General features: G+C 34.6%; 1 protein-coding gene across 7 annotated transcripts in view; it reads right to left on the bottom strand.

The window, feature by feature from the left end:
- The window catches only part of PPFIA2 (PTPRF interacting protein alpha 2), a 402,262-nt gene that overhangs the window by 182,537 nt on the left and 205,687 nt on the right, over nucleotides 1-14,038 (bottom strand). For 4 of the 7 annotated variants that reach the window (XM_081249916.1, XM_081249918.1, XM_081249917.1 and 1 more), the window contains exons 3-4: nucleotides 12,796-12,897; nucleotides 1,497-1,661 (exon numbers count right to left, since the gene is read on the bottom strand). In XM_081249916.1, the coding sequence (XP_081106042.1) occupies nucleotides 1,497-1,607 (111 nt within the window). In that variant the 5' untranslated portion in view covers nucleotides 1,608-1,661; nucleotides 12,796-12,897. Of the gene's footprint in view, nucleotides 1-1,496; nucleotides 1,662-12,795; nucleotides 12,898-14,038 lie in introns of those variants that run through there. The other 3 variants (XM_081249913.1, XM_081249914.1, XM_081249915.1) reach the window with 1 other exon arrangement.

Raw genomic sequence — 14,038 nt, 5'->3', positions numbered from 1 at the left:
AAAATTAGTCACAACTTTTCCTGTGACTCCATATCACATCGTATATATCTCTTCTTACCACTCCCTCTTATTGACATGTGAACTCCAGAACTATGAACTCCTCATTTGTAAAGAAAATGTCTTATTTATCTTTGGGTGCTAAATATATGCCAAGCAGTCTGACACATAATAGATATTCTATAAATATAAAGTCTTGCAAATTCTTAATAATGCAGTTTTGTAATAAGAAATGAAATATAATATGAAAGTAAACATTAAATATATTAAATTATTATTTGATATTAGTTGATATTATATTCATCAGGGATTTTTATATAATATCCATTTCTGTTTTACTCAAAATTATTCATAAACTAGTTGTCTCTCATACTAAAACAAAAAATAAGATACAATTTCTTCTTAATAATCTAGAAGACAGAATTATAGATATGCTATGCAGACACTCCACATAAATCCCCTGCTCTAAGAACATCTGAAAGACTGATGATAAAAATATATATGTATATAAATATTAAATAGAGCAAAAGTGTCTCTATGCTCAAAACCTATATATAACTGAGTAATAATCCCTAGTTTGTATTTTAATGCTCAGAACTTGTCAGATGCTTTACAATGAGGTGCCCCAATTCCCACTGTACAAAATCCTAAAGCCTTATTAATTTCAAAAAAAATTCATTCTTTGAAATTTTACAGAATTGAAATGATTTCATAAGCCTTATGAATATCCAAAGAATATTATCATCATATTGGCTTATTAATGTCCATGGAGCTTATTTGAGTAACAGCTAAGAGAAACTTACAGTTACTTTAAAAAAGACCTAAAGCAGATTTTTCTACTAATACCTTATGCTGTTACCCGCAGAAACTCTTAAAAATGTGTGTTCAGAACTAAGATATTAGAAACCCCCAAAATAAAATTGTATGCTTCTAATATGAATCTCTAAAGGTTAAAGTATTTCCAGTTTACACTTCAAGATATGTTTTATTGTCAGTTAACAGTCTCCTATGTTGGCATCTATAGCCACGCACTTCAGAGGGGGGTAGGGAGGATAGAGACTGAGGGGTGGGGAGAGAATGAGAGAGAGAGAGGGAGAAACAGAAAGGTTAAATGACAATATTAAATTTGAAATGGCCATCTGGACTAGGACTCTAATGTGCCATAATAGAAGTCTTGATAAACCACAGATTCAGATGTATTAAAAAAAGAAAATGGTTATGAATATTACCAATATACATGCAATAGTCAGGGTGCGTTTTTTTTTTTTTTTTAGTGATTTTTCCTGTAGTTCAAACGTGTTCCTCTGAACTGACTGACTTCAGCAGTCAGTAAGAGTCATGGATGAAGACAAGGAGCTTGATGCTGATGACAAAAGCACAGTTAAGCCTGAAATCTTTCATCAATACTATACCTTTTTTTCCAGTAGTTTTTTTAAAATTTCAGCTTTATTGAAGTATAACTGACATAAAATTGTAACAATCCTTTCACAATACTATACCTTTTCATCCAAGGCCTTGTGGTGCTCAAATAAAGATTTCAGCGCCTTGAGAACCTCAACCTCGCTGGACACTCCTGAGGGGGACTGGGCTTGTCGCTTCACCACCGTCATTCTTAGTGACCTCTCATGTCGTGATACAAGGCACTCCAAATGCTCCAGTAACAGCTATTGGGTTTAACGGAAAATGTAATTATCTTATGGATACAAGTCACTAATACATACAGATAATTTCCATTTTAGTAGATTTCAGGTTTATATAGTATCTAATGATAACCTCAGATTATACTACAGATAGCATCAATGAAGCACAAACCTGAGTTCATAAACCAGGGTTCATAAAATATATTAAAAGTAAATTGCATTTCTATCACATAACAATTTACTGAATTTAAAATATAATGTGAATTATATGCATTCTTTTAGAAGATTTAATAATTTCTGTTTAAATTGAGGAGAACTAGAACACACCATAATATGATCCAATAGGATAATGGCTGAAGAACATTGAACAAAGCATGATGATTTTGTTAGAGAATAGAATTGAAAGTCAAAATTAATTTCATTTATATCTGATGATTTAAATTTTTTAAATTGAAGGAAATGAGTATAATCATCATGTTGCTTTAAATGTGATTATAGTTATAATCATATGTTGTTATAGTAATTATAGTGGTAACACTAATGATTTTATTCACAATTAAATTCTTAGATTACATAATAGAAAAATATATGCAGCCAACTGGAATATAGTAACTGAGACCAGCAATAGTCATTTTGAGAAAAGAGGTTAAAGGACATAATTTTTAAACTGTCTACTCTGGAACCTACATTCACCAGTGAGTGTCTGGTGCCATGATAGAGACTAGGGGAAAGTCCAGTGAACAATCTTTCATTCTGGTTCCAGACTCTATGCTCTAACTTTTCCCAGATAAATTTTCCTTTTAAATGTTCTGTGAATTGGAGTTTCACCTTCATTTTATTTTATAAGTCAGTTCTGCAACTAAAAGCAAAGATATATGAAAAGAAAATAAAAAAACTGTTATCAGTTATTAAAATTTTGCTAGTGAAGAATAATATATGACTAGTAAGGAGGAGAGATTTTCAGAAGGCTAGTGAAAAGCATAGGCTAACAAATGATGTCTAGGCAAAATAAGCAGGAGTTACTGAAACAATAAAGGAAAATAAGATATAAGATACTGAGGTGGAAAGAAGTAAAGAAAAACTATTTTCATTCAAGATTTTTCCTAAAGCTTATACTGTAATGAAAATTTTTGTTTTTAACAATGCTACTGTTAATTCAGTGTCACATATTTAATATCACATTTCTTAGTTCTTAATAAGTTAATTTTGCTATATTCACTGTCACTAATTATGTTTCAATGTGTCAGAAAATTCTGCCTGTTGTTAACACAAAAAACCCCACACATATCTGAGATCCTAAAGGTATACAGATCAGTCAGCCGGAGTCATATGTAAGCATCAAAATAATATTAAAAGTTCTTCAATATGAAGATGATCAATTAATATTTTCAAAGAGCTTTTCTTTTATTTACCAATCTCTGATTATATTCATGGTATTCTACTCTCTTGAATTCTATAGATACATGTGTGCATTGGTTAAATCCAAGCTGTTTCACATAGGTTATAGAGATTTGCCTATTTCTCCAACTTTATCTGCTGTTAGTCTTTCTCTGGCAAACTCTGCTCTAACCATGCCAGCCTACTTTCAGTTCCTCAGTCTTCCAAGCCTTTGCACGTGCTGTACCCTCTGCCTGAAATACTGTCCTTTGGCTCCTTAGTTGGTCAGCTCTTTCTCACCTTTAAAGTCTCAGTTTAAATATCACCCTCTCAATAAAGCATTTGCCCACTACTCTAGGCAAAGCATTTGTAGGTCTCTCTCTCTTCCAAGTCTTCATAACTCTCTATTTCATTCTCTTGCTTCATTTCTTCATATAATGTGTGTAATTTCTTAAAAATAGTTTTACTAAATTTCATTCTATTTCCTCACTGAAATATAAGTTCCATGAGGATAGGCACCATGTCTGATTTGATCTTTTCTGTATTTGAGTATTGGCTCAGTTCCTGGCATCTATGCATATGTAAAAATATTTATTGAATGAATAGAAAAAAATGATAAATTAGGTAAATTTCCCAGTGTACATTCTGGCCTATATCAAAGCTAAATCTGCAGCCATGGTTAACTGGCATTATTTCCTAAAAGCTTAAGCTAATTAACATGGTATATATATATATATATGTATGTTTTAGGTAGATGATGTACTTACAAAGAAACAAGACATAATACAAGAAAACTGGTTTCTCTAACTGTAAATTAGAGATGTCTTCATCTATACAGTAATTTAATCACTATTTGAGCTTCTAATATTGCATGGGAGTAGGTAGGATACAAAATTGTATAAGATATAATCTGTACCCTCTAGGCAAGAAACACAATATGAGTATTATATTGAAGCTCTAAAGGACATCTGTTATTGGAGATTATCTAAATCTTTCAATCACACTCTTTACATTTGGCAAATTTCTCATAATGTTAATCCCACCTTTTCAACATAGAGTGCAAAAAACTACAATTCTCTGGGGCTTCCCTGGTGGCGCAGTGGTTGAGAGTCTGCCTGCAGATGTAGGGGACGTGGGTTCGTGCCCCGGTCCGGGAGGATCCCACGTGCCGCGGAGCGGCTGGGCCCGTGAGCCGTGGCTGCTGAGCCTGTGCATGTCCGGAGCCTGTGCTCCGCAACGGGAGAGACCACAACAGTGACAGGTTAGCGTACCGCAAAAAAAAAAAAAACTACAATTCTCAGTGTTTGGTGCCACAGAGGTTCTATTAATTACACACATGCAAGAAATGAGTGGTATAAATAAGTTAGAAGCCATATAAATAAGCTGGTGAAGGTATCTAGTTTGCTCAATGGGAGGTGGAATCATGATTTTGCGCAGAAAAGAATCTGTTTACCAGCTTTGCAGTGAAGTTCTAAACTTTTTTCCTGAAAGGTTCGGCTACAGACTGCTTTGGGTAAGACTTTCTTAATTACTGTTAAAAGTCACTGTCTACCTAAACTAGCTGGAGAGTGAATTCTGTTATATGTAAGTAAGAACGCTATGAGAGTACATCAGGTCATACTGACTGCTACCTTTCATGGTAATAGTCACCTGCCATACCCTGGTCATTGTTCCGTGAATGGCTTAGCAACTAGATTGTTGTCATTTTTCCAGTGTTACCCCAGTTGTACTTCTTGGTGATTTTTATAACTCATTTAAACGATTTCTCCAGCATATTGGCATCTAAATTTCTAGACTTTGTGTACTCCAACGGTCTCAATTTCCCCCCTATTTCAGTAACTCACAATTATGGTTTCATGATAGACTCTACTGTTATCAATAAATGCGACTAATTTCAGTTTGTATTATACAACTCACAAACCATTAGTTTAGTTCAGTTATTTAAATGCTCAAACTCTAAAAATACTTGCACCTTCAATCCCTTTATCATAGAAATTTATTACTACTTCTCACCATACTCTTGCCTTCACTTTCTTCTTACCCATCTTAAAATTTATAGTTCAGTCTTTAAAATCAATCTTTTCCACGTTCCTACAACTTCCAGAATCTAACCACTTGTCACTACATCCACTTGCCACCTGGGTCCAATACCCATTATCTCCCACAAATTATTATAGTAGCTTCTTAACTGATCCTCCTGCTTTCATCCTTCCATCAGGTTATTCTCAAAACACTATTTAAGTTAAAATGGAAGCCAGGTCATTCATACCTCTGCTCAAATCCTCACGGTCTTCTTATCTGGCTCAAGTAAAAGTCAAAGTCCTTAAAAGTACCAAAGGGATCTCAATTCTCTGAACTCATCTCCTATTCTTCTTGCTCACTCCAGTCCAGCTGATTTGGTTTCCTTGTAGCTTTGTTTTGTTTTGTTTTTTTTTAACATTATCAGACATCCACGCTATTACATGAGGGCCTTTGTGCTTGCTGTATTTTTTCTGCCTAAAACACTCTCTTTCAGACATATGCATGACCATCTCATTCCACTGTCTCTTTCGTGGTTTTCGTCAAATCTCACCTTTCAACAGGGCTTTCCCTAGTCACCCTCTGCATGAAATATCTCCTTTCAAGTTTCTTTTTCCCCCTTGGCATTTGTCTATATCTAATTCACTATTCACTTTATACACTTATCTTGTTTAAGTCTGTCTCCCCAAAAATAATGTAAGGCCCATGAGGAAATGAAGTGTTCTTATTTACTTTTTTCCTATTTTGTCCATTGCTGTATCTCTCAGTGCCTAGAAGATTGGCATAGTAGATGCTCATAAATTTTTGCTTGAATGAATAAATGAACCCTGATTAAAACAGTAGTTTTTAACAGCTATGGCTATAAGTAAGAACTCTTCAGACAAATGGGAATATGGGATATCTGACCCAGACAGATTTGACAAAGTAATAATTAGACTAACGTCAAAAAAGGGGCATTGTCTCCCATGGTTCATGGATAGCTACTGAAATGACCACCTGAGTTATCCTGAAATGGGGTGTCTCTGACAGTAAGGCTTTGATGGACTGAGTCATATGTACAAAAGACCATTTTGAAGGGCAGGAAGAATGTAAGGACAATGAGGTGAGCTGGATGCTTTGAGCTGCATTGAAGAGTATAAAGAAAGAAAATGACAAGCATAAGGTTGTAAATTTTAGGTCAAGGCTCAGAGAACTCAATAGTTGCTATGGCTGCTCATAACAGCATCTTATTGAGGTCCCAAGACATAACAGAAAAAAGATAAAGAGCCTGATCTAGGAGAGGTCATTGAATTACAATCAGAAATCTTGTGAGCTGGTAGTTAAGCACAGTTATTGTTGAAGCTTAAATTATGTAAGCTTATGATTTAATAAAATGTTTTTAAAAGATAGTGAACGCTCAAAATATATCACTTCCTAATTATCTTACTATATTATACTATTACTCATGCCCATAGGGTTGTTTATTTCAATGGTATTTGATAGTAGAAATACTATAATGGTTCACTACTGTGCATCTTTTCCCAACTCTGCATTTAGTGACAACATGTTGGAAGTTTGAAAACAGCCACCGTGGGAGTATTTACACCACAGAAATTAACAAACAGTATATATCAGTGCTTTTTGCTTTTTCTGATAAAAATAAATCATCTACCAGTCACTAGCCATCAAGTCATCCCAGCTGAGAGCCCAAACCTTATGGAGCAGAGAAGGGCTGTCACCACTGTGCCCTTTCTGAATCCCTGACCCATAGAACTGTGTGTATAGTAAAATATTGTTTGTGCCATTAAATTTGGGGGTAGTTTATTATAAAGCAATAGATAATCAGAAAATCTTCCCTAAAGGGACCTGTGACCATGTAGCATGGTAACAGCTAAGGAAAATAGAATACAAAACTGTTTTGGGTATTAGCACTAAGCTAGGACTATATCTTTGGTACCCACTGGTATAAACACGTTCAACAATCTGGTAGACAAAATGATTCATCCTCTGGATATTGACTTATTTCTTTGGTCACCACAGCATTTGCTCAATGGGCATAAAATAGTGACCATGGTTTCAGGGACAGAAGTTATTCACTGACCTGACAAAATGGGCTTCTCATCACTAAGGTTGATAGGGTTACCACCCCAGCTGAATAGCCAAGTTACTTGCTGTAGCCATCAACCTTGAAGCCCTGACATGGTGCAATATACCTAGAAACAAACTACTCACCTTGAATCAAGCAGATTACATCAAATCCCTTCCATCAGGGAGGCAGCTGTTTTTTGCTACTATAATAAAAACTTTTTCTGGATATGGATTTGCCTTCTCTAATGGCTCTGCCTCTACCAGCAACACCATCTTATTAGATTTTTGCTTAAAATCCTGTTATCATACACAATATTACTTCTGCCCAAAAAAACTCATCTTACAGTGAAAGGGCTAATGCAACTGACTGATGCTCCCAGCCCTGGCTTCACCATGCTATCACATGGTTCAGAAGCAGATGATCCTTAAGAATGGTTAAGTGACCCAAGGAAGAATCTACTTTAATTTAAATTGAGAGATAACACATTGCTAGGTTGGGATGCTATCATCCTGGAATTAGTATACACTCAGATTTAGTGATGGAAGTAAGGTTCAGTTTCTCTCAGTTTCAGACCCGATATATATGGGTATAGACCCAGGTCCAGGAATCAAGGTTTAGAATTGGAATTTATATTTGCCAAGAGGACTTTGTAACCAGTTGGAAAAAACAGGATCTTTCTATTTTTATTGTATCATACACATAGTATATATTATTTTCCCATTTTCTTGTTATATTTTTACCCTTTTACTCTATTTTATATTGGTTATGTTGATTCTGATGAACATTTAAAGTAGTCCATAGGTTACAGAATATTAAGATAAGATTGTGATTTAATGAGAGCAACATTGTACACACTGAAGAACCCCATGAAGCTGGATGAAGCTGGATGCAGTTAACTAGAGGTTATGAACCTTCTTTTTTGATAAAGGGTGATTTTATTTTTGTTTAAGAAGTCTATTTGTATTGTTGGGTAGATACATACCAGAATTGCTGCTATTTAGAATTTTAATATGAAAAAAGGGTATGATAAATTCTGGGTGGTAGTGCAGACTGCCATTTCAGGTTGCCCCAAATCTTTTGAATGTACCCTCCATGTTTGATAGGTCTCCACATTCTGAATGCCATCTTCCCACAGTATGATTCAAAGAACACTTCTCAGGCATGTTTACCACCAGGTGGCAGACATGTGACTTAGGAGCTGGCCAACCAGAGCTCCCTGCACAGGACCGATTCTGAGGGGATCCAGATGAGGAAACATTCTGGGCATGGGACATCCATTTTGCTGGCACAGGTATTAGCAGACGCTGCATGTTTCTGGGACTTGGGGTGTAAAATAAACTTACAAAGCTAAGAAACATGGTCCTAGAAATTGTGCCTGGAAGTTCAGAGATTTCTTATATGCTTTAATTAATGCCTTCTTGATTAAAACAGCAAACTGTGTTGTTTTGTGCAATTAGGAACTCTCATCCATATAACAATAAAACCAATTGTGTTTTTATTCATATAAAACAGACTCCTTAAGGGCTTAAAAATTTATTCTGAATACTCTTCGATGCCTAGGAAAATATTCTATATAATATATGCTTAGTACCTGTTGAATTGAAGTAATAATGAATGTACATTATGTACATTGGAGAACGTGGCCAAAAATGTTCTCATCTAGCATGTTTCTATACCTTTAAACTTCAAATGAAAATAAAAATAAAAAGGAACTTACCTAAGATGCCACTAACAGTCTACTACTTTGTACACCTTTGCTGGGAGCCAAACTTTAGTCTAATGTTTCATAAATCTTTCAGAAGGCACTCTCTTTGGTACACTCAAAGGACTGCAGGGACCATGTGAGTGGCCATTCATCTATGTTGGAATTCACTTTAAATGACCACAGCCTATATATGTATACACACAAACATATCATATCGTATATGCATATACACATACTGCCTCACTGGGAATTTTTAAGCTAAATTTCTAAAACTATAAATCTTTCCATTAGATATGAATTCAACATAACCTTGTGTGCAATTATTTTCAATCACATATGGCTTTCAAGTAGAAATGCATTCTGCCCTGTAAATTAATTTGGCCTCTGTAATATGGTCACATAACACAATACTAACATCTGAAAATGAAAACCTTCAAATTGATTGCTTTCATGATCAGTCCACTCAGCACCCTTTACTCTCAAGTATGGTTTAGATAACCTATGTGTCTTCTTATGTAAGTGTTTGAGTCCCACATTGAAATAGCTGTTGGGAGGGTATATGTCCTACCTTATTTACTCTTGTATCAGTCATATCTTGTTGTAGCACTTTCATAAATATGTATACATGAATCCATACATGCACACACATATCTTCACCTGCTTTCAACTACTAGGGTCTTCCTTTCTCAACTGGATTGTATGTGCTACTCATCGAGGAAATAAGTTTGGAGGTAATTGGTTAACTTGTATAAACAGGTTTGTCAAGAATGGGAAGCTTTTCTTTATTAATGGCAGGTGTCTGATTGTATTTGAACACTTATTTAACATTATTTTGGCTCAAAACAAAAAGGCATAGTAAGGAATGTTTCAAATTCAGTCTTTAATTTGAACTAAAGATAACTGTCTTTTTTTTAGTTTATAACCTATGAGATGAAATTACAGTGTAATTATTCATAACTGACATTAAGACTAGCTCTTGAAACCCTAACTTCTCTTTCAAAGTCATACAATAGTTGCATTCTGAAACACTGTTAATAATATAAACCATCCTTTGAGATCTTCAGGCACAAAAACAGTTGAAACAACAAAACAACAACAAAACTTTTCTACTCTGATATTAAGAAATAATAACTATATTAATATTTCTAGTTTTCCTTTACTTTTTCATTAATTCAGATAATTCTGCCAAAACATAAGTTTTAGTAGTCAATTTGAGGATGGTGAAATAATGGCAGGAATGCTGTTTTCTATAAGTATAACTTGCCTAGGTATGGTCAGAGAAGTTTTAGGAATAATAAAATTTGTTTCATCATTTTTTCTACATTTTTGGTAGTATGGAAACATTAAACAATAAAGCTTGGTTGAATGTTTCTGTAAATACCCACTATAATTTATGAAGTTTTTATTTTTGTATAATCATGAATAACATTAGGATGATTTTATTTGGATGTTCTCAATTTAATAGGGCATTATGGAGGAAGAAAGAAGGTAGTCTGATTTTCAGTCCTGGGTATTTTTGGGGTGGTGGGGGAGGGTGAGAGGTGGTTATGTAACTTAAGAAGTTGTTATATAATCAATATTTTGCACAAGGAAGTTTTCATAAATCTATTTTCCTTGACATAATCAACAACAAAAATCCTCCATATCATTGCTTTAGGAAAGGTAGAAAAATGTTTTCCAGCTTGATTCATGTTTTCAAAGTAGTTATGATTCATGTTTAAAAATCAATGGCTTCATTTTCTATTACCCTAATGGAACTTAATATTTGTACTTCTCTCACTTTGATTCCTGAATGGGTATTTCAAATACAGCTTGCCTTGCTTTCTTTGTAACCCCAAATTCCTTTGCAGATGCAATAACGACAGGTAGTTCCAAGCTTCATGGGGTGTAATGTGATGGAAGTTGTGAGGATGCTGTTGCCAAACCTCCCAGTCTCTGGAATTAGTCACAATCAAGAAGGCATTAACACACTCCATACTACAGTGTCTACTCTTAGGCAATGTTTCCCCTAAACTGTAGTAAATCTTTGAGTTTCTTCATGCATCTAACTTGAGTAATTGTGCTGATGGCCCCATGGCTAAGGGCACAGGCTCTGGAGTTAGTTTGTCTTAGCTTTCAAATCCCTTCCCTGCTATTTACTAACTGTGTGACTTCTGGTAAGTGATTTGCCCTTTTCTGAGCTCAGTTGCCTCATCTGTAAAAAGGGGATAATTATAATATTTCCCTCATAGGGCTGTAGAAAGGATTAAAGGGTTGTATAAAGGAGAAATACATACATGGCTAATGAAAGAGTTTCTGGTGCTTTTTTTTTTTTTTCTTTTTTGCGATACGCGGGCCTCTCACTGTTGTGGCCTCTCCCGTTGCGGAGCACAGGCTCCGGACGAGCAGGCTCAGTGGCCATGGCTCACGGGCCCAGCCGCTCCGCGGCATGTGCGATCTTCCCGGACCCAGACACAAACCTGTGTCCCCTGCATCGGCAGGCAGACTCTCAACCATTGCACCACCAGGGAAGCCCTCTGGTGCATTTTAAATAAGATTAGTTGGAAGTCTACTGAGAAGTTTGCATTTCCCTCCATTTTTAGCTTCCTGTTCCTGCTTTTACATTTGGCTATATTGAGTTACACTAGGGAATGTTGCCTAAAGCATTAAAATAGAAAATAGTGAAATAGGGCAGAATAAATCTCATGGCAGAAATACATTTTAAATTTGTATGGAAAAAGTATAATTGAAAAATCAAGGGTGGGAAAAATATATAGAGGGAGAAAGAAACAGAAAAAATTAATCTGACACCTGATAACACGATCTAAATTGCTCTTGTTATGTCCTATAAGAGACAGTCCATGTGACTGGCTCATCAAAGTCTCAATGAAAACCAATTCCTTATGTACATACCCTATGAATTCTCTTTACCATAAAGTTAGACCCTGAAAAATAAGAAACTGAGTTTGATCATATAACTATTATGCATGCAATGGAAACTCTCATTCCATGGGCACAAGCTCATTCCAGGGGCACAAGCTGACTGTGGAGCTGTCATTTTTATACTACTCTCTAAGACCAAGCATGCAATGAATATACAGTTAACTGTAACTTACCTTCTCAGCATGAATCTGCCATAGCTCTAACACTTAAAATATTTTTACCTACTTCACATTGAGATTGAACTATAATCACACCAAAGTGGTTTTTCTCTACATTCTTTTACTAGAGAAAATTCTCTTATTTATGGGTAATATGGCGATTTATATATTTTATGAAATTTAGTGAATTTTTCTTCTAAACTAGAAAATATAGCATCTTTGATGAAATTTTAAACTTTAATGTTACATGGCATGTTATGAGATTAAACAAATACATGGGTTTCCAAGAACAGAATATTGTAAATTCCATCAGGTTCATAAAATCACAGTATCAGAACTGGAAGTCTCCTTAATGATCTTCTAAAATAGAAAAGGTATGCCTCTTTTAATTAGGAGAGTCCTGTTCCAGTGGTTTTATGTTTTTAACACCTTTTAAAAAATTGTTATTTTTCTGGGGTAAGGTGAGGATGAATGTCAGGTCATGCCCTCATAGCACCCCAAAGTCAAAACTCATGCTCCCCTCTCCAACCCATTGCCCTCCCCCATTACCCACCACCAGCTTCTGAAGTATCATTGCCCACCTATTCCAATGCAACAGTTTGAAACTCTATTGAAATACAACTCTTCTTTTTAAAGTCGAATAAAGCAAAGACCAGAAGAAACACTAACATTTTTTTAAGGCAACATAATGATTTAGTAGCCAAGACTGTAATTTAGGTTTCCTGTCTTCCTGTTTTGAGTTTTGTAGTACAGTATATTCTCTTTTAATTTAAGTAACAGACCATGAGTTGGTGTCTTCTTAAAGTCTTGCTCAAGTTTTTAAAGGCTTATATTTCTATGAGTATACTAGAGATAAGGCACTGAGCTATACATGGAATTAATTCCAAGCAGAGGCAGTTTTATACTTACTCTTGTATTGTTTCTTTCAGCTTTAAGTTCAGAAATTTCTTCTTCCTTTTCAAGAAGTTGTTCTCTGCAGGCATTTAATTCTTTTGTCAGTGCAGCAAATTCCTGAAAGAGGAATAAAAAATTTTGAAGACATATTCCAGATTAAAAAAAAAATTAAAATATAAACTTTTGAGTGTAGAGAATAGAAAACATGGCCTAGATGACTATACATTGCTGTTACTTATATGTACATTGCTGTTATTAAATTAACTTGGTTCCAACTTAAAAAAATGCTAGTACACGGTACTTAACAAATACATATTATAATACGCTGCTCAGATGAGTGTATAAAATATATTTCAAAATGTATCAATATATCATATTGAATTTAACATTAGTATGATAACATATTGATAATATAGAATAATTTAAATTTGGTTAATTTTGTGAACAACTCCAAAGATCTCATACTCTCGTTCCAGATAGCAACGTTTAGACTGAGCATACTATATCATAAGAAAAAACCAACCACCACCACCAACAATCAAAAAAAAATTCTTAAATATACTATTTAGAGATTAAGAAGTTTACTTATTTAATAGGAGGAAGAAAGAGAATGCACTTGTATCTTACAAAATAATAAATAATAAACGTATCTAAGACTTGATAACATTATCTAAGATTCTCTTATTAATTTATGCATTTAGACACAATAAAGTTTGCTTAAAAACAAGGGTAAGACACTTAATTCAACTATTCCATTACTCTAACTTACAAATATTTTTAAATAAATTTGAAAAATAGTAAATAGTAATAGACCCATATTAACATTAAATTCTTTACAGTGATTCTCAGTAATAAAATTGATGCTTGTCAAATGCATGTAAGTATTTGGGAAAATTTGGCACCAGGCTGGGAAAGCACTGTCAGAAGATCAAAAATAAAAACCAAATGAGGAGACAGGTTTGGTTAACCTAATCTCCACAAAGGCAAATTTAGCAAAAAGTAAATGAATATGATGATTATGCAAAGCTGGGAAAGGTTTAGGGTTTATATTTTTGTTTGCTTCAAACCACTTATTGTGCTAAGTTTCTCTGAGTGGCTTCAAACCAAGTGGGTACTTCAAAGACCTCAGAGTAGACTTAGTATAGAATCAAGATGAAAGAGTTCATTGTTACATTTGGCTGGCATTACAGATAAATGTTTTCTCCTCAGACTGGTGCCTGCTTAAATGTTGATATTCTCTGAGTATATTATTTAAGTG

This window comes from Mesoplodon bidens (assembly GCF_964165515.1).
Source record: "Mesoplodon bidens genome assembly, chromosome: 11".
In the NCBI taxonomy this organism is placed as follows: domain Eukaryota; kingdom Metazoa; phylum Chordata; class Mammalia; order Artiodactyla; family Ziphiidae; genus Mesoplodon; species Mesoplodon bidens.
This window is presented reverse-complemented; position numbering and strand designations above follow the sequence as displayed.